At 29.7% G+C, this 27,811-nt stretch overlaps 1 protein-coding gene across 12 annotated transcripts in view; it reads right to left on the bottom strand.

Moving 5' to 3' along the window:
* LOC124359657 overlaps positions 1-27,811 on the bottom strand; it is a 622,196-nt gene that overhangs the window by 25,437 nt on the left and 568,948 nt on the right. For 8 of the 12 annotated variants that reach the window (XM_046812601.1, XM_046812609.1, XM_046812583.1 and 5 more), the window contains 4 exons: positions 23,710-23,825; positions 21,922-22,083; positions 21,034-21,141; positions 14,825-15,031 (listed from right to left, as the gene is read on the bottom strand). In XM_046812601.1, coding sequence (XP_046668557.1) covers positions 14,825-15,031; positions 21,034-21,141; positions 21,922-22,083; positions 23,710-23,825 — 593 coding nt within the window. Of the gene's footprint in view, positions 1-7,660; positions 7,790-12,767; positions 12,792-14,824; positions 15,032-21,033; positions 21,142-21,921; positions 22,084-23,709; positions 23,826-27,811 lie in introns of all 12 variants that reach the window. The other 4 variants (XM_046812666.1, XM_046812593.1, XM_046812617.1 and 1 more) reach the window with 4 other exon arrangements.

A 27,811-nucleotide genomic window follows, 5' to 3' on the forward strand; every position in this document is an offset into this window, starting at 1 on the left:
CAAAGTTTGTAAAACAAAACAAATATTTTCACATATACATATTATGAGTAAAACTGAACTGTTGTAATAATGATTTCTATTATTAGTAATATAAATCAGTATTATCTGTATTATAAGATTATTTATAACTGTATACAATATGCTTCTTTATATCATTCATGATAAAAGTTAATAAAGAAGAATTGTGCAAAATGAATTGGCTTTTTCATAATATGAACCACTTTTCTGATAAACAAAAGGATTATCAGTAGTATTTAAATTATTTGTCCAATTAGTTTTACAAAGATACATTCTGGTAACAATCATAAGGCAAGACAATGCTCTTAAACAGAACTTAAACAACAATAAAATTAAGAATATTAGCTATTTTTCTACGTTGCCTGTGATCTTGTTTTTACTTAAGAGTAGGTAGGTATTAGCCTAAAATAATTAATTTTCTGAATCTTCAATAAATCACTATTTTGGGATGTTGTAATCATGTTGATTCGTCAAAATGAAAATGACTGATTGTTGGTAAAATACTTGTTTCAATTCTGGATGGCATTAGATAATAATGGCTGTGAAAGAGAACAGAAATTTATTCCCTTTAGTTTTTGGCTCTCAAAGATTTTGTAAATCCGAATGTAAGACAGCTTCTCTTTCTGCTATCTAAAGGTAGAGTAGTTTTTTCTAAAAGTGGTCTCTGTGCCTATTTGCTGTTCTTATAGTTGAACATGGAGTAGTGTAGCTGTTTTACAGGCAATGGAAATGATGAGCTGAGCCGAAGGCTTAGTGAGCCATTCTATTTGACTCTCTCAATTTACTGACACTGTTATAGATAAGAGAAATATCAATTTGGTAATACCAATTCAAGACATTCAGTTACATATCTGCTTAATATGGCTCTCGTGTCATTCAGATCAATTGTGACCTGAAATTTATGTTCTTGTTGTCATTGATGAATTAGAGCGGTCAAATTGTTGAATAAATTAAACTGGATGAAATTTTGCATCCAAGAAGGAAAGGGAAAAGCAAGAGTAAGAAATATAACAAGAATACATATAATGTATACAACACATATAAGAATACATCTGGAGAGGTAGTATCTAGAAAAGTTTGTGGTGAAGGGTTACATTTTAAGAGTACAGAGGTTTTGTATGTACTGTCTAGGGAGATGTTTTGTTTCTTAATTATCATCAGAATACGATAACTAGAAGTGATCTTTACACAATCAAGGATTTCTGATGTACTGGTCATCATAGAACCCTCATTAAAGCAGCAGTTCAAAAGTGCTGCAGTACTTGATATTTTAGATGTCATACAGGAAAAAATTGCAGATATCAACATTCTATCATTTGATGGTTCTCAAAGTAAACTACTGTATACAGTGTGTTCCAAATTGTTATGCTCACTGAAGGAACCTTGGAAACTATAAGAGATGCAATAAAAACATTAATGTGGTCTAGTTGATTATTGGTTGCGCTGTTCACTCACTGCACTCAAAAAACTGATTTTGTCAACTGTCACAGCTGTTTTAATAGTATTTATATTGAAACATTCTTTACATGAAATTAGCATACAATTTTTTAGTTTTTAAATATTAGAATTTATAAACTTTCAAGAGCAGTAAGCAGGAGGTGTAGGGTTCAATTCAATATTTTTAAACGCAATGACCAATTTTTTACTGAATCGAAAGAAAGTAAATTTTTTACTGATTTCTAAAATGCCATACATGTTATACTTTACTCAGGTTTTGCATTGATTATTGATGAATTAGCAAAAGAGTGGATACGAAAAGTTTGAACTGGTGAAAAAATTAGCTGCATTCAGTTCTCCATTTCTCTCTCTACCAAATGAGTATTCAGAAAATACTAATTAGTTGATACAAAAAACATGTGCCAACTACAGATACTAACCACAGATAACTAGAGTTTTCCATACTGCGGGCAATGGATAACTGAAAGTAGAACAGTGATTCAACTCCTTGTATTCAACTGACATCATTGTTAGAGACATGTGCAAACAATCTAGGGGACAGTTGTATCAAAGGATGACCTCTAAAGTAATTGAACGATGAACAAGAGAATATATCTGCAACTTCATGTCCAAGACATTTCCTGGATTTATATCTTAACAAGAAGTCTGTAAAGACCATAATGTCAGACATTTTTGATTTTGTATATAGTTGGCACAGGAGAATTTCAATAACATGCTGAATGAGAAATTGAATATCTCTCTGTTTAGTAATCCTGCCCTCCCTTGTCATCAAACGCAACTCCTAGAGTCTACATCTGCTACTAATTATGCATTTTGGTAATGAGCACTCAGGCCAATCTTAATAGTAAAAGATCATTAGGAAGTTCATGGATCCTAATTCTATTAGGTCAAGAAGGGTTCAGAAAAGAGTTGGTTTCGGGAAGTAGCATTCAGTGGATGAAAGGATGAGAGGAATTGAGATTCTTGAACTAACTCTGGATTGTTATTTCTCTCACCTATAACAAAGCGAAATGATATAAGAGATCATTTGAAGCAGTAGAACAAAGGAAAAACAAGGTAGGACCATTATTTTTCAAATTTGTATGTTGTCTTATGAAATATATAAATGTGGTCACATTTCATTATGGAATTCCATTATTATCTAAGGATTATAAAGACTTCACTGTGTTAAATTAACTTATAAAAAGCAGAAACACCCAAGGGTTCTTTCTCCAAATCTGTTTTATTATCTTATAATACATCTAATCTTACGTATTTGTTTCTGAGATAAAGAAAATTGTCTTTGACTTCTTATTGCCAATAGAAACTACTGAACCGATTCCAGCTAAAAACTACATTGCGTTATTTCTATGAAGGCTTTCCATAAAACTATAGTTTTCAATGTGCACAATTTTACTAAAAACCTAAAAGCTTTAGAACAGTACAATGCAAAATATAGTAACTAATTCAGTCTACATTTAATTTTAATATTTAAAGTTTTTTGTAAATTATATGTTAAACTTTAAAATCGAGAAAGTTTAACAACAACTGTATAAGAAATGGAAAAAGCAAATTGGCTATATTGCTTTATTTAAGTATTTATTCAATGATATATTTTTAAATGTAATTGCAATGTGTATCTTAAGTTTAGCTAAACTACTAAAAATTAAAACGTTAAATCATAAATACCATACATAACTATATACAAAATAATATCTTTTATACAAAACTAATATATAATATTGAAAATGTATGTGGTAATACTTTTTGTAATATAAAAGAATGATTTAACACCTTCACTGCGGCTCTATACTGAGTGATCTTGTGTACTCTCACTCTGCCTCTGCCCTGTAAGGCTACTGCAGTCAACGTGTTAATGTAGTTTCCTTACACAAAAATAAATCACTGTTTAAAGAATTCATTTAATGAAACTTTAAAATATGAAATATTAAAAAGTTACATATTTAAAGGCACATCAAAACAACACAGCTTAGGGAAAAGGATATGCACAAACATTGAAAGCGAACAGCACAAACCAATAGCCATCACAAATAAACAATGCATGTTGCCTGATATTCGAGAGAAACTCAAAGTGAGGATTCAGATATTACAACCACCAATCTGATAAGGAGTCTAAACCAAGAGGAAAGTAAGCAGAGAATCAGTAAAGCAGTTAATTATTTTCTAATAATGATTTAACTTAGAAGACATAATAGGTTTAACTCTATGGTCATTATGTAATTATATGAAAAATGCATCTTTGAGTTTAATTATAGTAAATGTAGTTTACAAATTAATTGTTTATCATAAAAAATTCAATTTTGAGTATTAGGATGTCACAATAAAGAAATTTGGTAAATACATTTTGATAATTGCACTTTAATCAAAATACGTATAACTTTACATGATCTAGAGTGAGGTATATTCAGTTAAGTTAAAACCAAATTTAGGTGATTTTCTCCATGAACAGTAATATCACTGCCTTTCTAGTGTTGAAAGCATCAAGCAAAAGTTAACTGAAGTGTGCCTCTAGATGTTGCTCTCTATTTCAACAACTCACGGTTAAGATTTAATCCACGTGTTGTTTTACCTTGTAAAGTGATTTGATTTTTCATAAAAAATAAGGCTTTTAGTTTTGTAGCTTAGTTATAATTGAAACAAATTAGTTTTTGTTAGTCAGTAATAAAATATTAACCAGTGATAAACAAAGACGAAGTCAAACACCGGGGAATGTGATCGCCACAGGCAAAATAGGGTTAATAATGTTAATTTCATGTGGAATACACATAAATTTTAATAAACTATAAATTACTAATAGCAATTTTAACTTTATTATTACAGTAATTCTGTTTAGAAATTGTCTTGTTTTCTTGAACTAGGTACTTATCATTTGTTATTTATCCGAATTTCAATTTCAGAAATACATCTACATAATAAATCAAATTATTTCTTAACAGAGAAGCTCTGACAATTCAGGAACATGATGATGGTTTTTGTAAATGATTATTTTTATATTTTCAAACATGCTCCATTATCTATTTTTTTATGTAAAACAGTGAATAAGAAAGAGAGCAATATTTCCTGAATACAGTAGTATCTTTCCTTTCTACCAAAATTTGGTAGAACAGCTTGAAAAATTGAATTGATTTTCTAATTATGACACACAGAATACAATCACGTTTAATTTATCATTTATAGTTGTGATGTTCATACTCAGCTCTCGACACACATCTCGAAGAGTGGCAAGCAAAACAAACCTTAGTTTTTATGCAAAGTTATTTACAAATCTCAGTTTTATAATTAGGATTGTTAAATGTGTAAGTATTTAATTTGATGTCTGAAATAGTGGAACAATGCAATATAAAATACTCATATATACACCGAGTCATCTTCATCAATAATTTTCAAAGCATAGAAATCATAGTCTCTGCTAAACCTGAACTAACAACTTGGTTCGAATACTGGAACTGTATTACACTTGGCCACCACATGAAAATACTTTAGAATGTAAATCTGCGAATATCAAATTTTTAATATCTATTATTCAATTATATATGAAAATTGTTATTTAATAATTCTGGAATAGTCAAAATATAACTATATGCAATATTAATACAGAATATGAAATTTAACAGGTTAACTGTTTGTGTCAAAGTTTCTTTTACTATTCATAAAAAATCCTTGATCAATATATTAAAGGAAATGACAACTTCATATTTTCAATTGGCATTAATATTTTATATATTTTTATTTCAATAGCCTCTAGTTTAAAGTCATTGATTTACCCATTGTAGTTAGTACCTAGTCAGCCTTTGACTAGAAATATTTACCCATCAAGTATGAGTAAACCATTAACCAGTGGTTAATGGTTTATTAACCTAATTAATTATTTATATGTATTTTAAATACCACTTTAGTATACTTCTAATTAAAGTTCTTATTATTATGTTTTATTTCACATACTCGAAACAGAAACATGTATTAATAAGTATACCTTAATTTTTAGAGTTTAAGTCAGTTCAGTTTAGTATTTTCACTTGATCATTGTTTAGACCTATTATTTTTTTACATGTTCAAGTTGAAACTACTGTATATTCAATTTGAATATGAACTTTTTTACTTTTATTCAATGATATTTAATTCATACCTATCATGTAATACTTGTATGTAGAAAAATATTTTACTTAAAATTTTTTTTATGTGAAAAGATTATAAACATCTGAAAAAGTTTGGAATATGTCTAACTCTATAAAATATAAAATTTGCAAGTTAGTTAAATTTTAAATACAATAATAGGTTTTCATTATATTAGAGAGAAAAATAAATTTAAAAAAGTCTATTATTCTTTTGTGGATGGTTTTAAGATCAAACACTTTCTGAAGGACAATTATTAACGTAGCCATAAACAGTTTATGTTAACTAGCACGATTAACATTCAATATTTTCAGATTATTAACACATTTATTAATACTGACATTATTTATGCCATGTTTGTTTATTTGACAAAGATTATATGTAGTATAAGTTCAAATATCTACATTTAAATATTTTTTCAGCTAATAAAAGTGACTCAAATGACAACCTATTGTAATTATTATAACATTTTGGAAGTCTATGGTTTTCTATTACATTTAAACACATTTTTATCAATACATAAAAATAGTATGATGTTGTTTTTGCTTTCATAAAATCATACAATCTGAACTTATAATGAAACACAATATTTTGTAATATAGAGAGCACTATTAGACGTGTTATATTAATATATAATTCATATATATTTCAGAATAACTGTGACTAGTATTTGTTGAATTTACCATAGAAGATAACTTTTTTGTTTAGTTGTTATTAGTGAATAATTCTCACAAGCTTGTACTGATGATAATGAAAAGATCTTTTAGATCTACATTATTACTTAATTTAATGTCAGTTAAGGGTATTTGGTTACAAAATGGACTTTTATGTTTTAGTCAAGATCTTTTTTTTATGGGGTATTTTCTTAATTATAGGCTTACTAAAATTGTCGACTTTGTGCACACTCTTCACATCCTGTCCTAAGATGTTTTAAATTGCTTAAGTGAAATATTCAGAAAATGTTTATAAATTTACTAGTAGTTGAGATGTATATTGCAAATTTAGTAAATGAAGATTTTCACTTCCTGAACAAAAACGTTGTCACAATAAAACTAAAAACCTTATTTAAAATTTATGAGTTAACTCAAAACACTTAATAAAATTAGAAACTTAAACGTATTAATCATTATGTGCTGAAATTGACACAAGCTATGATTTGGTAATATGTCTGAACACATGTAGTGGACTTTTGTAGTAATCCATGTAGTAACACATGTAGTAATCCAATGATACAGTACACACGTTAACTACCAAAAAAGTTTTCTACTAAAATAATCATATTGCCTGGTTCTGGTCATAATGGATATGCAATAATCAGTTGAACTTTTAAATGTATCTGAAACACTGCTGATTTTATAAGTGAACATTAAACTTTTTTCATTTAGTGATTTAGACAGAGTTTTAGATAGTAACATATCCTTCAGCATTTATAAGTCATCGTATAAGCAGCCTGTGAGTGACTATAAGAGCATAACAAACATTACTTCCAATTCACACAATGTTGAAATATTGTTTATACAATCAAATTCTTAAAATATAAATGCACGTCAGACACACTTGCCCATGCCACTTGTTTAGATTTTCTAGCATATGATTGATTGCTAGCACTGAAAAATGTTAAAGTTGACATTTCCTCTGAAATATAAAATTTTAAATACAACTCTTAATAATTATTCATATTTTTCTGAGCATTTACTAAATTTCACTAAAAATATCTATATTTTTACGAAACAGATTTGCAGATTAAAAAGACAAAATAAAGAAATTTTTATAAAAAAAAAAAACACATTTAGTAACCAAATACCTTTATGTGTTACTGATGATGATGGAATAATGATGATGAATGCAATGTAGATGTTACTGATTCTAGCTGTCAGTATTTACAATACTGTCAGCATTACTGATTCAACAATGTTAGGTGTATGGTACGCTGTTATGCTAAATTCTCACTGGCAAGCAGAGGTAACACTCGCACATATGGTCACATCCAAGTGTATATACAGATATGTGTTGTCTGGTGGACACCAAGGGGTGGGGTCGAGCAGAAGGAGGGAATGTCGAAATTGCGTACTTTCAGGGAGAGAGATAGACCGTCCTTGAGTTGACCTATTGCCAAACATGGAAAAACTGCGGACTCCTCCGAACAATCGTCTCTTGCGACCCGCCTCGTTGCTTGGCAGAGGCGATGGTTCCCCATAATCTAGGCACCAGTGGATCATATATAATATCCATTGGTTTTAAACTATGCTGTTAGTAAATTTGTAAATAAAAACCACTTCATTATATGTCTTGAATTTGAGGAATAATTTTCATCAACTTTAAAGAGTTGACTTTTGGAGGAGTTAAATTTATGTTCATAGCTTCATGCATAACATTATACCAGCCATCAAAATGGGCTAAGTTTCTTTTTGTGTAACATTAATTTAATTTGAAGACTTTTTGATATGTTAAAGTATATTTTATTCTTTATGTATTTATGTGAGAGTTTATTATTAGTAATTACTATGGTACAGTATTGTAAAACTGATTATATTACTATGCTCATCATAAAACTAATGATAACAGTAAAGCCATAACACAAAGAAAACAAATGAGGTTATAGGCTGTTCAAAATAAAACTGATTTTTATCAGCAAGAACAGTGAACTATAATGTATGTTAGAACCTACTAAGCAGTTCAAAGAAGTTATTGAAAAGTAATAAAGTATAGAGTAGAAATATTTTGTTTCATATAAATACCATTTAATTGTCACAAAGTTTTTAGTTTTATAAATGATGGCCATCAGGAAAAACACTGTTGAAAATGTTCTCTTTGTTCATGTATTTAATATCAATAGACTATGTTATGCTGTTGGCTTTTTCATTAATTTTAAAGGTTTAAAGGATATATTTCTACACTCTTTCAGATATTCTGAATAGAAGAAATTACAAATCTGACCATGCAGATAACTCCTTATACCAATTATACGAGAGACATATTGTTCAGAATAAAACTCGCTCAAAACATCAGTTAAAGCATCATATTAAAGAGATAAAAAAAACGTTTTACCTTGATTATGAAACATCCTCCAGAAGGTTTCGTAATCAAGAGTTTTATGCAGTTATAAGAGAGTCTACCACATTTTATCTCCACATCACATTTCATCATGATGGATTGTTTGATTGTTACAAATGTTTTGTCATTTTAGAAATTACTAGTCCTGTATACGAGCGACAAGGTCATACAGATACTGCCTAGAATTCATTTGACAAGATCCAACATTAATAGCTTTTGAAAAAGTTCTGGTTTCTAAATTTTCTGGAATAAATTCTACATACCAGGAAAAAAGTTTAGTTATTATAAATTGGAGGAGTGTATAGGAGTGTATTCTGATTATTCTCGCTGATTCAAGAGTGCCTCAAGGCTCCAATTTCAATTCTCTATTTTTCTTGTTTATCAATGACTATATCTATCCTGAACTGTATGTCAAGCTTTGAACATTGTTACTGATAATATTAAGATGTGTGGACCAATAGCTAAAGTGGTAGACCATTTAGTTCAGATATCAGACATTAATTCTGCTGAAGGGTGGGTAAAAATCATTGGTGAAGATCAACCACTTGCCTGTCACCAAATCTATTGAAAGGTGTGTTATCTTTCATTATCCTTATCTTATTTTCTATTTTATGTGATTAGGGGCAGTAGAATTATTTATGGTCTTGATGTTCTTATACATTCCGAGCTGATCTCCTCTGGTGGTGTAAACACTATGGTTTGATGAATGCCAATAGGAACTAATGTTTTTTTTTGTGTATCGTTGATATTTCAAAAACATACATTATTATTTATTGATTTTCAGATCCTTAGTTGGAAGCCGTTTTGAATACGCCACCTTGTCTGAATTAAAAACCAAGATTACATTGATGTAGCAATCAAGGCTGTGAAAAGTAAACTCTTGTTGTGGTATGTGTGTTTCCTGAGTTGGTTGATGTAAATGTGTGAAAGAAGTTTCAAATATCTTCCACAGTTAGTGATTTATGAATTGGAGTAATGTATTTTAATTTTTTTTTTGTTCAGATTGTCCTACTGAGGTTTTTTATAGTTCTGTATTGTCTTGATCCATGAGATGAAAATTCCAGGATAAAAGTTGTTGTTTTGCCTGAGAGAACCGTTCATTTTGTTTAAGTAAAGTCTAATTTTTTTATTGCTGTATCCTCGGTCCTCAGTGCTATTTTGGATATTTAGTTTTTTGAGAGTTCTGGTTGGGTATCACCAACGAGAATATTGGTAAGGTGTAGGTGTAAGCGTAAACCCCACAAAAAAGTAATGGAGATGTTTGCATGACTATTTGGCATGGGATCTGCTGTCTGAGAACTCAGTGTTTAGTACATTTGGGTCTCATATCTATGCACCAGAAAGACATGACTAATACTTCAGTACTAGGTTTAAGCTGACATCCTCCCTCTCCATTTCTATCATTTTTTCATCCCATTTTCCTTAATGGATTACCATTTTTTTCTCATTTGTTTATAGTTTTTTAAGTCAGATTCATACCAGTTTTAATACCAAACATCATTTTTCAGGAGAAAACAGCAAAATTATGCCCTATTGTAAATTGTTCATGAGCAAAGCAGTTATAGTAATGGACCCTTTTATATTATTCCAATTCGTGGTGGTAATTAATCAATCATCATCATTGTATTTGTAAATCAAGACGTTAACCTTTTCTCAGATAGGTTTAGAACAACGGAAAATAATAATTTTAAAATTATGGTAGCTTAGCCACTTCATGTTTAGGCCAACGATATGGACAAATAAAACAACTTTTCTCAATTCTGGTAAAAAATTACTATTTAGAATGGTTTATGTAATTTTTAAATATTAGATGCAATCAGTTATATTTTGAACAGTGCAATGTGTTCCCTCCAATAACATGTTGAACATTCCTGAAATCAATACTATTCTTGCTGTAACAATGTTTTACTTTAATATTCTGCCTATAAAACTAAATACTCTTACTGAACTAATAAATATAGGTACTGTGATTTTAACTATTCAATTTTAATTTGGAAACAAATTACGGGCACATGTAGAGTGATCTTAAAATTATTTAATCTTCCATCACTAAGAAAAGTTAAAATAGAGTTTTGTGTAGTGATTTCAGTACCTAGTCTTATTAAGTATCCCTTAACATAAATAATGTGTTTCGAATATGTAGGGAAATATATCGGAAAAGTAGAATATAATTATTTTCTTGGCTTCTAGTTGTAGTAAAGATTTGAAAAAGTGGTATTTGGAAAGGTATCTTACTTGCATAAAGGGTAAAATGAAACTCAAATACAATGTGTATGATGTTCCATAAAAGTTATAAAACATGTTCTATTTTTGATTTTGAAATAGAAAACATACTTTTTGAAAGAACAGGTTATTTAAAGAGAATCTTAATTTTAAAAATATTTAGCACTCATATTCTTTATTAGTAGATTTTGGAACAACCTTATTTTCCCAAGACTTCAATAGTTTTGTACATTTCCATAAAACGTTATGAAAATTATCAAAATAAAATCCGGCACATATACAATGATATAGTAGTTCCAATGATGATTCTCCCATATATTGGGCAGCATTTTCCATAAACTAAAAGTCAATCCCAGTAAAGGTTTAGTTGCTTCTTGGTAAAAAAAAAACTGGAAACTATAAATGGACTAAGTCTGTTTACAAGATGTAATAACGCTGTGGTGTTGGATGTCTCAAAACAATAATAATTTCAGTTCATTTTAATGGGTATCAAACGATCATATCGTATTTTAAAATATATTTATTTGTGAGAGACATAACAGAGTCTGTAACAGAGATACCACATAACTTTGTTATACTCCTCACAAATCAATATATTTTAGAAATAATCCATTGGCATCCATAAAAATAAATAAAATTTTTTAATATTTTGGGACACCCTACATCACATTATTATTACATTTTGGAAATAGACAAAGTCTACTAATAGTTTTTAGATAATATATTTTTCCTTTACCTAAGAAGCAAATTTAACTTTGGTATCATTGATTTCAGCTTATGGAATTAATTGCCCATTTTATGAAGAATTGATGTTGCAATTACTATAACACTGCACAAGATTAATGGTTAATAATTTTTATGAAGATTTATGGGGATGTACAAAATCATTGAAGTCTATTTAAAAAAGTATGTAATTGCCAGGAAATAAAATAAATAAAAGGGAAAATCTATGGAGTACAATTTCATAGATACAAAATATTTTTTATAGTTTTTTGTTCTATTCTGTATACATTTCAAATGCTGTTTTTCAAATCTACGATAACAGAAAGCTTGGAAAATAATTATACAAATACCTTTCCTCACTTTGTATATAAATACATGTACCTTATTCTAAAGTATATCCATTAAGAATCATGGGATTATCAACTAACATCAAGATATTAAACTATAAAGACTTCTTTTCTTATAGTTATTTTGCATATTTTAACGTTAAGCCAAGATTGTACCTTTATGTATTCATAATGCAATTGCATTTGTGGCTATATAACAATCTATCAGTTTATTATACAGTACTGTAATTTATGTCCTGTTAATAGAATATCATTATCAGTAAAAGATAACTAATGCTATTAAGAATTTATATCAAACAGTACTAAGTTTCTTTATTAGTATAAACTTTAAGACTGATCATATTGTAATTATTAAATATGAATAAAAATATTAATGTTAATTTTGCTAAGCTAGAAATTCACTGCAGTGCCTATAATGTGAATGTTACTTTCATTAATTACTCTACAGAATGGTTAAAGTTCATATTTTATGTCTAAAATTGTTACGGTGATATTTTGGAATATAGAATATGTTTGACATCATAATTTAAAACATTTAAATCTAAATTTAAAATCTAAAATTTATAGCATTTTATCCAAAGTTAAAGAAGTTTTGACCGTAATATGCTTTTTAATAATTTATTGAACCATACTATCTTCTATATGAATGTGAGATTTTAATTTGAAAAAGTTAATATTAAATTGCATAAAAATCAAGAGAAATTTACATAAATGTTATAATGTTAAGGCCACAATCGGCAAGAAATTACTTGCCATAATAAATTCATTTAAATTAGGCTATATACATTTATTACAAATTATTAATTCTATGTACTGCAAATTAAGAAATACCTGAGTATCTATAATAGTGTCTTGCTGAAAAGAAAAATTACAATATGAGTACCACAATAATGCTATTTCATACTACAATATTACATAATAATATGTATTATTCTTATATAATCTATAATCACTATCAATCAGAATGAAGATTGTTTTAGTTATGAGGATATGTGAAATTTTCTAATGAAGAGCTATTTATTATACATATATTTAAAAGCTAATGCAATAAGGAAGTATCTAATTCATATTAATTTATTGAAATTCTTTTAAATATTTGCAGTAGAATTGTAGTAATATATATTGATTATTATATAATCCTTAGGACTCCTTAAGACATAAATATATTATAAAATAATTAATAAAATTCAAGAAGATTGGAGTAATTTGTTGTTTGTACCATTTCTTTAAAATTAATTATTTTATTGAATTGTTATTATTATTAGTTTACATTTTAAATTGTGAGAATGAGATAAATTTATTTTAAGCCTGAAGTAACAAATATAGGGTACAAGTTGCATATGCAGCTTTAATCATGAGTATTCAAGTTTAATATTTTATGTATGTTTAGGTATTTTTTAAATTCCTTCATTTGTATCTACCTTTTGAAATGATTTTTAATATGAGATAGGATTAACATATAAATATTAATAATTGAAATGCATAAAAACAAACTAAATTACCCTAGGTAAATGATGTAACTGCATTAACTACAATAGTTTATATGTTGTCTGTTCTATTGAAATTGGTTCAGTAGTTTCAATGCAATATGTAGGTTTCTTCAGTTTTAGATATGTGTCTTTTGAATAAAGTAAAAGTATTTTACGCAACATATGTTCTAAAAATTATTAAATTAATAACAATGGCATTGAAAAGTTTGTTTCCAAAATGTAACGATAATAATATTTAATGCTGAATTTTTAAGAGGCTAAATTAATTGTATCAATATAAATAAATATATATTTAAATTATGATTTTTATAGTACTCAAAATTCACAACATAATTTATGTTTTCTTTACACAATTACTAAAAAACAATTTATTTAAAAATTAAAAAAATACTGTAGTATTTATATTATGGCCATGCAATAGATTAAAATAAACAGTTTTTCAATACAATAAATATAAAGCTTGAGATATTTAAGGTAGTCAATTTAGAACACTAAATATAATTAAACGTGCGATTACAGAAAATCCTATTACATTCCCAATTTTATAAATCTAAACATTTGGCTCTACATAATTTTTATTATGGAATTTTACTAAACCCACAAACACAGTTAATTAATATTTTACATAGGTGCTATACATTTTAAAAATCCAGATTTGATTAAAAGTCATCGGTACAGAACTGGAAAAATAACAAAACAACATTTATCTAGTATCACAGGTCAAGCACAAGTATAATCAGAATATTGAAAAACTATGACATTTTCATGGTTTTATTTTTCGTAGTAACTTCAGGCATAAACAATAAGATGGTAAAAGCATACAATAACAACAATGAAAGACAAGAAAGTGTCCCATGCTAGAAGTCACATGATCAAGAAGTTATCAAGATTAAGAAAGGAACAGCGCATGACCCTGAAAAAGAGTGAAATTCAGCAACCTGTAAAAGAACATGCAGAAAGAAGCCAGTGAGATGCAAGCCACAATGCATATAACCTGCAACATATTATTATGTGGGGTTCAACATCGGTGCTGCAAGAAAAACAATCCAAATTGAAAACAAAATACTCCAGTGTCCCAAACTGAGCATGTTGAGCAGAATAAAGATAAGCACAACATACAGATTTTATTTAAAAACACATTAAAAGTGTAATCAAGATAGTAAACGATACTGTATGATATTTACAATAAGAAACAAGAGTACAAAACAAAGAAGTGAGAAATATTTTATTAGTGGTTTCAAAAATAATATCCATCAACAGGTTTGTTGCCCTTATTTTTGTTAGCTTGGGACCAATTTTGTTAGTTGTAGATGAATTTTGTTTAGCAATAGTTGTTCTGTATGTTACATATAAAATGAGTGCAAGTAGAAAGAAGTAGATGCAGTAGTGGGATCAGACCTGAACTGGAGGCATGGGGGGTGGGTCCGACGGTGAGGGTAGATGACCCCCTGAGCATGAGGGGAGGCTGCTGTCGCCGGGCCGGCGGCAGGTCTGTGGGTACGGCCGAGCGAGAGGCAAGCGACCGAGAGGTAGATATCTCACCGGCCTGCTTCAGCACTTGGTAGACGGCGTCGACCTCGCCGGGGGACGCTTGCTCGGACGACGCTAGCGAGCACACACACACCAAACACATGCTACAGCTAGTGGTTACGTAACTAACTTAGACAACACCGTCAGCCGCCACCTCACATAAGAGGACATCAGTTTGTTGTGTCAGGGTACTTTTATGTAATGTAATACGGTAACCAATGTAATCTTGACAACTTCAATGTTTTACAGAATAATTTAACCCTTTTAATGCCATGGTACAATATGTATCGGATGTGCTAAAGTAACAATAACTACTGCGGTTAAATACTTGTTCTGTTCACTTTATTTTAAATACTTTTGCACTTCTCACTATCCAAATGCTTTGAAATGGAAAGAAATAGGTAACTCAGTATTATATTATCTATGCTACAAGAAAAAAATACTTTCACGACAGTTTCATTGTACTTTTGCACTTCTCACTATCCAAATACTACTATGAAATGGAAAGAAATAACTCAGTATTATCTATGCTAAAAAACAAAAATACTTTCACGACAGTTTCATTGCATATTGTTAGAAAATGTACTCTGAATTTCCTATAAACATATATGGCCGTAAATATATGTCCGTACAAATAGCCCAAATCTACAAAATATTAAGTTAAAAAATTGTGTGAATGTTAGAAAATAAAATTAATTACTAAATAAGACAATTTAAAATGGGTTCTTAGTTTTTTTTTTCTTTCACATTTGCGTATCAAATACACAAAATGAATAAGTTTTAACATATTTAGTGTTACAAATATAAAATAAAGTGCCTCATATTGTTATTGACAGAAAGTCCATGCCAATAACTATAATTTAAAACATTTACTAATCACAAAACCTGCTTGCTTTAAATTAATTTATGGGAAACTACGCATCCGTATTCCTTAGCAGATGTACCTAACGGACAAAGACACTACAAGGGTTAAATCACAACAATAATATTTTTGATAACTATTATATGCATCAACATGACATTTAAGATGGAAATGTTTTCACGTTTAACCCTTTGGTAACCACTCTAAAATGCAATAGGAAGTCGAGAGTACAAAGGTATTTATTTTAAAGCGATTCAGGTTCAGGGAAATGGAGATATTTTAAGAACTACAAATCTTTTCTCTTGAATTTAATTTATATGAATTGTAAAGTAATCTGAATTAAAAAAAAAAAAAAAAAAAAAAAACAACCACCCCTACTTATGAAAAAAATATTGATACATAAACCTGCATCTATTCTTATAGATGTTTTTTATAGTACATTCCCAAAGTCTCAAAGTATGATGTTCAGAGGTGGTTATAATGACAAACTTTGAGTTTTACCTCAAATGACCAATGTTAAACCTAAAACATTTTTTTGCATTACATTTGGTCATAAAATGATAGTTGATGTCTCATTTTAAAGATACGATTAATGTATATTACCTTTTATTTATATCGTTGATTGTAACATGAGCTTCACAATATATACCTTTTTCGATTTTTCCTGGTCAGTGAGTACTTTTTGAGTATATAAACGATAAATTACAAAAATTTTGAGATTTTTTAATAAAATCCAATAAACATATGTGAAAATCTAACTTAAGTTTGGATGTGTATTTATTATATCATTAAAATGAGACATTTCTCTCACAATTCTATGATCAAAAATAAGGTTGTAAAAGTATTTGAGGTGTGAGATTGTTATTATGGGGCAAAAATCAAGATAGCCACTGGCACAATTAGCTCTTAAGTTTTACTAATGGTCAAATCTTTTACTATGGATCAGCTTTCCCGCCAATCACAGACCTTGGTGATACACGAACATCGACTTAGAATGAACTAATTTCGAGGCAAATATTACTTGACAAAACCATGATACTTCTCTAATTTTGTTATCCAAATGCGGGTTTTCGCTAACATTTTACTAAAATACGTTATACAAAAATTTAAAACTTTTTTTGTATAATTTTGACAGATTGGGAATTAGTCACCAAAGGGTTACAAGTACGATAATTACTGTGCATTAATGGGTTTATTTATAAATATGTAATAAGTAATTGTTTAAAGTCATAAAAACCTCTTGCACAGTTGGTTATATGCTTTGAAAATAATGAAATTTTTGGTAATCATAAGATATATAAAGCCACATTATATATCTGCCAAATGAGTAGTTATTAAATTTCTGCTGTGTTATGTGGAAGACGCTTAGTATACATCCACTGCTAGATTATATCCGTTAGTTTCTATTGTCATATGGTTCAATAAGGATATGTTTTAACACGTTTACCTACTCATAGTAATTATTCGTAATGAAGTAAATTTATGTTTATTAATCATATTGATATATTTTTTTGTGAAACAGTTTTTCCCTGGAGAAGGTTTTTGACATGGTGTACATTTATATACAAAACAAACTAGCGATATATATTGTTATGTAATATGTTCATATATATACTTCTATTGGATTAAAAAGTAAATTTTAAAATTTACAAAAACGGCACAAAACCAACGCTGTTAATAACAAACCAAATTTGAGTGAGAGTATAAATAACATATGCACAACACGTATCCTCTTATGTTGGCAGTGTTAGATGAGATGGTTATGTACATTAGTAGATGTTGATGTTAGCATGAGCACGAACATGAACACAAGAGCGGAACACAAATGTGTTGTGAACACAAGAGGAAGTGAGACACAAACAGCTCACAACACCACACACATTGTTGCAGAGGCACAAGAACTCAAGGAAATGTTAGGTTGGGGAGTTAATATCTCAATTATTTATGCCTTTTAAGTATCAGTTCAGTTTTATATATTTATTTTCTGTTATTACTAAAATAAATTTTAAATCTTTTGATTGTAAACTTAAATACATTAAAATTTAACAACCAGATACATATGTCTCTTAATTTTTTTGTGAATAAATTTTTGCTATATTCTCATTACATTTTAAAGAAAAATGTATATTGTTACGATCTACTTGATAAGATTGTACAATAATTAATAATTATTTCATAAAATCAAAACAATTTAAAGATTTTATGAAATAGTTACATCTTTATTTGCCTCAAGAAGAGAAAAAAATGTAAAAATTTTACATTTCATACACAACATCTAATTATACAAATGACCAAGATAAAATGACATTTTATTTTGAACATGTATAAAATACATAAGTACGCAGATTCAGTAATATATAAATTAAAAGAACGGTTTCTAAACAATTAATTAGTTTTCTTTTTCATACTGGTTTATTAACACCGCTTACTCAAATTTTTGTATTCATATACAGTATGTTTATTATTAACCTTAAAAATAAGTATTACCAGTTGATAAGTATAGCATTTGAAGTCTTGAAACTATGAAAAACAATAGTACTTAAATTTCGTATAACTTAGGAGTTCTGTTTATTACATAGAAAATAAATAACTGCAGTGCCATAATTAAAAAAACATTTTTAATAAATTAATTTTATCGAATTTTTGGTACAGTTACAAAAAAAGATTATAGTTAATAAAATTTAAATTGATTTTCTAATCGATTCACCACATTTTTTTACACCTTTTAAACAAAATAATATTGTAATTTAAAAACAGTATGTAAGTAGCAAAAACATGTTTTCTTCATGAAGATTTTACTCTTTAGACATAATAATGTAATTCTTCTTTGATATGCGGGTCATCCCAAACTTGATATGTGTAGTTTGTACATTCTGAGAGTCTTATCATACTAATTTAATTATTAGGGTATCAATTCGCATCTAAAAGAATTGTGTTCAACAGGGTGGCTATTTGATTAACACTCTGATCAGTTCAAAATCACTGAGTAATAAAAAGATTATAACAGTATTGGTTATCATTTTTTACAATGTTAATGTTCATTTATTCCAGGGTGAGTATGTAAAACATTTCAACCCTTGGGATTTGGAAGAGACAATAGTTTGTATTACCAAGCTGAGCACTTGAGAAATTCTCCTTTTGTCCAGGACATCATGTATAGTGTTTGCTTTATGAGTCATTGCACTTATATGATCGGATTATTTCCTGGTATTGTATCTACATTGGTGGAAATAGTCCTGCATAATTAAGTAAGAGTCAGGAAAATAATTTTGTTGAGTGCCATACAAAACTGACTTGAAGGACATGGGAAGTCATGTAGTAGCTAAATAGTGATGATTGTCAGAGCATTTGTAAATGTATTGCTGTTCATGAGAGGTATGTAACATTTTATGACATCCAGTGGTAAATCATGCAGATGTTGGAGGATTGACCTCTATAACGAGAAATACATTTGATGTGTAAACTATTGTTCATTTTTATATTACAAATGAAGGCTACTAAGTTAGAAGAAATGAAGAACATAAGAAATTCATAGAAGGTTCATAAACAACTCATCAATGTTTTCCAGAATTCGTGCAAGATTTGAATGTTAGACTTCCAATACTGCATCTCAATATTATCTCCTCAGTTCATACTGTTTAATAAACTATGATATTTCTACGGAAATTGGTATCAATGTGATGAAGCAACCACCTTATTCTCCTCTGTGACGTAGAGTTGTGCTATAGATGAGCAACCTAAAAAATATGTCCTTTGAAAACACAGCTGTTTTTAAAAGAAAATGGAAATTAAAATAAAAAAATCATAACTTGATACTTCTCTGAATATTAGGGCTATTTGTACTGTAGGATAAACCAGTCTATTGTTGGTTTAAACATCCACATTGTACATTAAGTGTTAGATTGTGTAGCGCAAACATTTTAAAGTTCAATTCCTGACTCTATTCGTGTGATTAGTTTATGTAGGTTACAATTTGGTAAATCAAAAACATACACTCTTCAAATACCCCAAAAATTTGTAGTGACCCACATATCACTGAAGTGATTTGATAATTATAACAAGATATAGTGTATTCATCTTTTAATATTCATGTTATAAAACTTACTGTTATGTGACAAATGGTTTTTACAATCATTAAGAACGTATTTTGTAAACAAATATAAATACTGGAAAACCGAATGTTGTAAAGATTAGGCCCATTATTGTTGGTTAAAATATGAAACGTACTTTATACATTTTGAAATACTGAATATGATAAAACTGCAGCTATATTAATTAATTCATTACATTCATTAAAAGTAACCTAACATCTTTTATACACCATACTCGCATAATGCCTTTGAATGAGACTCAAGAACCTATTATGTTTTAAATAGCATGAGAAACTTAACATTACTTCTATGTAGGTCAGCAAGTATTAAGTAGTCGAAATTATTAATAAGCCTTAGAGCTATTTCCAGAAGAGTGAGAAACTAATGTTCCACATGCTGAAGAGCGAGAGCTACAGACCCGTGTCATGTCAGTGTGAAGCGCCGTGTTACAAAGCACTGGTGGCAACACGAATGTCCTGTATACTCGTACGGTGCACCAGTAATACGTGTTACGTCATCACTACATTGCTTGTGTTCTACGGATAGCCTTGCTTTACTTTGTTATGTCCTGATTGATTATCACAACTGATTACACACAGCTTTATCATTATTTCCACCCATTTCGTCAATGGCTGGAATATTTTAGGAATGTCAACGAAATTTTATTTATAATTTTATGAGTAATGCAACTAAAAGCTATAAACAGGTTTAGTAGGTACCTGATATTGCTTTTTATATACCATTAGTAAGTTGGCTAGGGTACCAGCATTAAGATACGGCCATGTTCCTGTACATTTTATTATAATTCAGTATGAAAACTCGAGTGAGTGACTTACGAAACTGTTCGTTTCATATTTTGTATTTAGATTAACACGAGAAGTATTCCTTAAGTTATATGATCGTATACTTGCAGTGAAGTATTTTACATTATAAGAGTATTATTTATTTCAATTCTGTTGACATTTTACTTTGAATTAGTGCAGCAAATGTTATTACCTCTCGAAGAAGAGTGATAACCAATCAGTAAATGCAATTGCAGCGTCAATTAATCTATTCCACATAAAGACACACATCGGCCGATTGAGACGAGAACAGAAGCGAGATTGTACTGTTGGTTCTGGTACCTAAACTCCTGGAGGGGGGTGTTTTCCACGTGACAGTTCGAGGGGAGGGTGACCCCCCTGCAGGGCTTACTGAGCATCTGCCTGGCCTATTGGCCACCAACGAAACTGCTACCAACAGAAAATAGATTATACCGAATTTATCTCCACACAAGCAGCTTAACTGTAGAACTTCTTCAGAATTGATTTTTAAGCTTATTTTATTTATTTAAATTTATTAGCCAATAAAAACAGTTGAATAATAGGTAAAGTTATGATTTAATGAGCATTATCAGAAGCAATAACTTTGGTTGTTAAACCAAGTATTAAAATAATAAAATCCAAATTTAAAATGCAGATACACCTTTAAAACATATATTTAATTTCGGTAATATGCATTTTTTGCTAAATATTAGCAGCTTTATTTTTTATAAAAACAATAAACTTAGAATAAATAATGATTTATTTATGATCTAGAAGATTTGGTCTGATACATTTATTAGTAAGATAAAGTACACTGTACTTTTTGATATAGTGAGAAATTTTCTTAAAACAAACAGTTTTTTACAATCCAAACCAGTTATACAATGTTCGTGGTTGTTATCTCATTAAAATGTTCAATGTTGTACAATATTTTTGTATAATTTTCTTTTACATTGTTTGAATAATGGATCGCATAAACAAAAATAACTGCTTAAACAAAATTTTAGTCTCGTAGCATTAGACCTTCAAATAAGCGTGTTGGGCTTACATTTGGATGAAACACAACATTCCCCAACATCACATTATATTGTGTAAAGTGATCATATTCGAAAAACCTATATAATTTAGACTAATTCATAAGAGAAAAAAATACCTAAATCACTTTTCTCTTATAGTTGATCTTAAGGTAAGTAGAGGGTCAACACTTACCTTCCTCCTCCTGTGCAGGAGTGACCCTAGTCTCTATCTCTGAGGTGGACTTCTGACGCCTCAGGAGACGTGACTTAGCCTGACACCTGCCCACCTTGTCCTGACAGTCCAGGTGCACGTTCAGCTTACACACACGACACTTGAGCCCTTGTCTCGTGTGCCCTGTACAAGCCACATCTCATTTGTCTCTGTCTTTCACTCTGAAGCCATTCAAGTAGTTGTCAGTGACTGTATAAAAAATATTAAGTACAAATATTATAAAATAATATGATTGATATATTTTTTAGGGTGAGGCCAATCCCTTTTTAAGTCTTATTCTGGCCATTCTCATGGGCCATTGGCCTGGGCACTTAGAGAACATACTTCACTTGGAAAGTACTTGAAATTACTTATAAATAATACAACTTACTTATTATAGAATTCTCCTTGTTTACAAAAATCTCTTCCCATTCCTTTAGATCTAGCGATGTAAAATTAAAAGACCGAGAAGATGTTTCTCTGAATGTGTTTGACAATATTAAATCTGTGATTATTTGCTTTGGTTGCACTACTCACTCTGATTTTTGAAATTAAGTCAATATACTTTAGTACCAACTGGTTGATAATACTACACGGGCCTTATAAAAAGTTAAATAAAATAGTAATATAATTAACTATATCAGGTACAGTCGGACTGAAATAATTCGAAATTTTCTCCTGGCCCCCTTGACATTCCTATACAACAATATTACAATCATCCAAAAGGTTTCTGTTTTTTTTTTATATCTCTTAAACTTCGAACTTAAATTGTATTCAATCAGTATACATTGATAATATAAGACAATTAAAGTAGTCTATTAATGAAACATGTTAGATGAACACGATGTTTTCCAAGTTTTCAAACTACTGACAGTTTAAAACAATTGAAGCTGAAAAATTAAATAAAAAGTAAATATGCCTAAGGAAAACCATGATTGAATTTTTTCATAACCATAATAATTTATTTTGTATCAACTATGATGTGATTGGAGAACGCGCCTGAGTAAGATATATAACACATAAAAATAAGAGTGTTGGAAAACTGGTCGGAATTCTAGCATCTTGGTATACAAATTCAGAATTCATAGCAACCACAACAAACTGAAGGCAACACACATGAGCATTTTATTATTATGTCCTAATCACCCTAAGAATTCATTAGACAGTTAAGAGTTTTATGTTATACTCACAGATTGTATTGTTTTTGAAGCAGTATATTTAATTAAAGTATTTCCACAAAATTTAATACTAATAATAATAATTCTTTTATTGTATTTTGACATTAAGACATTGCATTGCAAGTCAGGTTTATATTATTAGTTAAAATCCCTACTATAAACATTCATACTTACAATACTTATTCAAATATCCAATATGTCCATGGTAGTTCTCTCATTAAATTACTGGATGACTCAGGCACTTTACTTTATATAATGATAAAATAAAAATAGGGTATTATTTATAAAACTTAAGCAAGGTAACTCCGCCAAATCAAATTAAATTATTGGTAATAAATTTCAAATTTAAAAAAACCAGAAAAATGAAACAATCTTCAAAAACTTTTTTTATATCTTGAACTTAGAACTTCCATTGTATTCAATAAGTATGCTATATATTTGTAATATGTGATAATGTAAAGTAGGTAGTCTATTAATGAAATGTGTTAGATGAACATGATGTTTTTCAAGTTTTCACACTATCGCAAATTTAAAACAAGTGAAGCTGAAGGTCTGAAAACTAACAGAAAAGAACTGCCTCAATGTTGGCTACCTCTTAGTACTTGAGAGCAGACGTCGCAAGGGGTTATCTTCTTGTAAGTGTACTCCTGGAACTGATGCACTGTCGACTCCACCCCTAGGTTCAGTCCACTGTCTCTTCCATTTTTCCTACATCAAAATAAAACCTAACTTAATTTTTTATTGGTAAAATTAACAGCAATAAATTATTCAACAGTACTTTTCAGTCTACACAAATACGTAAATAAATACTACCAGAGATTTGTATTCAATTGCTGACAGGTTTCCAAAATATAAACTATCAAGGACAACAATCCTTTATGATGTTGAAACCGTGCTTTGTCTGAAATACAAGATAATTTCAATACTGTAGTAACTTTTAAAGGAATTGATTAATGTAATAATGTACTTGATTTAAATATTTTCGTAATTATTTACGGCTTTATTGCCTTCAACATTAATATGTTAACTGTCGTAAAATTAGTACTGATTTGGTGAAATATAAGATTTTAGTATGCCGTAAAATTAAGAATAATTAATACAATTAGAGGAAACTTGAAGGAATTTCTTGTAATGCAGTTTGCTTGTAAATTATTGGCAACATTCATTGATTTTTCATTGTGACCACATTCTTCATTTGTTTGTTTTTGTCGACGATGCATTATTTGAAAGAAAATAGGATTCCTGATATTATACATCGATATATTATGTAAGAATAACATTACATTTCGAGGTATTAACATGTTTTTGAACAATCATAGATGAGGTTAGGTTCCTACCATTAAAACGTAAGGTTCTATTTTTGTGGTATAAAAATAGCAAGTTTCCGAAATCCTTTCCCACGCTTTATTTGGCTTAACTTTATTCTTGTAGATATCTTTAGATTGAATTCATTCTTATAAGAAAACATAGGAATCAATACACATTAACTGCATTATCCTGTATCCAGTTTAGACAATTGTTTATTTTGAGACATACAAGTACGGCACATAAGACGGTAAAAGTGAACACCACGACTCAATTTTTGTAAACTCGCAATCATTATTTTTGAGATTATGACGTGATTGGAGGACGTACCTACGTTAGATAAATAACATACAAAAATAAGACTGTAAAACTGGTCGGAGTTAATTTTTTTGCAGTTCTGCACACAAATTGTGACACTCATGTCAACTAAAACAAACTGAAGGCAACGCACATAAGCGTTTTAATATTATTATGTCCTCACCACTCTAAGAAGTCATTAAACAAATAAATCAGTTTTTAAATTGTACTCACAGATTGTACTGATGTTGAAGCAGTTATACTTAATTAAACTATTTCCACACAATTTACTGAAGTGGATCCAGTATGTCCATTTACTGGATTGTTTGTGGTAGTGCTCTCGTTAAGGTACTGCATTACTGGTAAGTAAATATAAAACTCAAGTATTGTAGTAACTCCAACAAATCAAATAAAATTATTACTAATCAATTTCAAATGTAAACAACCCACAAGAATGCAACAACTAAAATAACCATAATACAAGTGTAATATAAGTTAAATATGAGTAAATTTTTTCTTTTTTATATTTTTAGCCTCACAGTTATGTAAACACAAGAATAAATATAATAAATGTAAGTTGTCGTTCTCTCAGAATCATAAAAGTTACAAGTGTTGAACGTTTATAAGTACCAAATACGCTCTACATAACATCATCTTTGAAATTTGTGTCGGAGTCTGGTAATTTAATTTTCTGACCAAATTATCATGTCAGATAAAAATGCTTTAAATAAACGCACCAACGAAAATTTTTCCTATTGATATCCATCATTGTAACTTGAACAACCTGACGTTTATACTTACCCTAAAGTAAGCATTATAACTCAGGTGCATAACTCAATTGCCAAAAATAGCAATGGTTTTAAATTGATTAGAGGAAAACGTTTGCGAACGAATTTACATCTGCAAACTTTAAGAGCTATATATATATATATATATATATATATATATATATAAGTTTTATATATATATATAATGTGTGTATATATATATATATATATATATATTGTAGTATATATAAAGTGTATTAAAACGCAGGAGGCTTTAATAAATTTTATTTTTATTTATGAATAGTTTTTAGAATTGAGCTCATAATCAGAATTGTATGAATTAACTTTAAAATATAATTTTGAATACAATAAACAAATACGAGTATAAAATTGTACATACGAAATCGGTTTATTTAAGCTAATAAAATCTTATCCAAACTTTTCTTTTCTTTTTTATATTGTTTCCAATATAAGAGTGTTATTATTGTCTTACATAATATTCAGTGAGTTTTGAAGATGTTTCTCATATATAAGCAAAATTTGTAATTATTTTTTCTCTTTTCTGAATTTCTTCGCTTTTCATCAAAATTTATAAATTAATTTATGTCTTTGATAACATCCAACTAAGCTAACTCCATTTTTATTCATTATACATAGTAAATATATAAAAATAAACAGTCCTAAGCTCGTAGGTCATGGTGAAGGTCTTTGTTTATTTAATTTTCTTTTCATCCGTCGTTTCCTATCAACACGAATTAGTTACGGTTAATTGTATGTTTTCTCATAATACTAGTATCTTAGCGTTTTGCTTTCATGGTTTTCTTACGGTTAGGTTTAAGTTAAGCTGTCGTGATAATACCACAGCCTTGATTGGTCAAATCATCGTTAGGAATTCCTTGAGCAACATGTCTATTGGTGTGGTTGACACGTAAAAACGTAATAGATTGTCGAGGAAAACGTATAGCTGACCACAAGCTGGTTTGAGTGCCCTTGCAAGGCTAAGGAAAAATTAATTTCTTATAGAAACCTCTCAAAGATAGATCTTCAGAAGTTTTCCTCCATTGAATGGAGCACGGTAGAACTTCATGACAATGTTGATGATGGTGTGGCAATGTTAACCTCGGACATTAAACAGGTATTTGATGCATGTGCTAGCATGTTACCTAAAAAGAAAGCGCCCTTGCGAAATGTATAAAAACATGAATGCGTCTAACATGAATAAAAAAATGAATTAAAAAGGGTCTCTTGCTTGTAATGATGTACTTGTGAAAGTGGCATACTGTGGAACACGCAATAAACGCCATTATGCCGTAAGAAAGGCATTATGATTTTGCTGTATACTGCGGATGACACTCAGCTTGTATTGACAGATCCTACATTACAGTGTTCCTTGGAAATGCAGCAGATTAATGATGTTTTATTTAGGCTCAAGCTCTGGGCTGACGATCACGGGCTTCAGTTAAATCCAAGAAAGTGTTAATTTTACCTCTCTTCAAATGCAGTCTCTTTTAGTAATAGACCTTTGGGGGTTTCCTTGGAAGGTGTTCCTTTGAAGGTTTCGGACAAATTCCTTAGTGTGACTTTGGACAAACCGTTAACTTTCTTGAGCCATGTTCAAAATATAAGTTATGGTTTAATGAATAGGTTGATGATTTCGTTTGGATTTAAAGGGTTACTCCAGGAGGAAGCGGAACTAAACATTTTCAAAGCTGTGGTCTTCCCAGTAAAGTTGTTTTATGCTCTTCCTGTCTTTGGAGGGAGATTGTCCCTAGGAAGCACGGTTTTGATTGATAGGTTGCAGAACTCTGTTTTAAGATTTATGTACGGCCTGAGAAAATTTTTATCATTAGATCCTTCCGGTAAAGTAAGCTGACGGGAAACTTTCTTACCTCAGGGGGACGCTGCAGACCCGCGCTGAGATTAGGGACTGTCACACTCGGCAAGGACGCCATGCTCGAGGTGCCCAAGGTCAGGCTAGAGATGGGAATAAATGGATTTGGATACTTTGGCCCCAGATATACAACAGCGTCACTCATAGTCTTAAGGCGAATGGATAAGAAAAATAATCCCCTCGCTAAAAAATAATCTTAGACTAACTTTGGAGTGTTTTGTTCCTAAATAATTGTTTTCTTTTAATGATACATGACGCTCTTTTTTATAGTACAATTGCCTGTGTTTAATGCTTTATTTTGATTATCGTGTATGGTTTCGGGCAAAAATAAATCGAACACATACATTTATCTAAGGCTAATAACTAGTACCGGTCAACAGGATTCGGTAGTGAAGCGCTACGTTCAGTTATTGGTAGTTCCTCGTTTTGTCATG

This window comes from Homalodisca vitripennis, chromosome 1, assembly GCF_021130785.1.
Source record: "Homalodisca vitripennis isolate AUS2020 chromosome 1, UT_GWSS_2.1, whole genome shotgun sequence".
In the NCBI taxonomy this organism is placed as follows: domain Eukaryota; kingdom Metazoa; phylum Arthropoda; class Insecta; order Hemiptera; family Cicadellidae; genus Homalodisca; species Homalodisca vitripennis.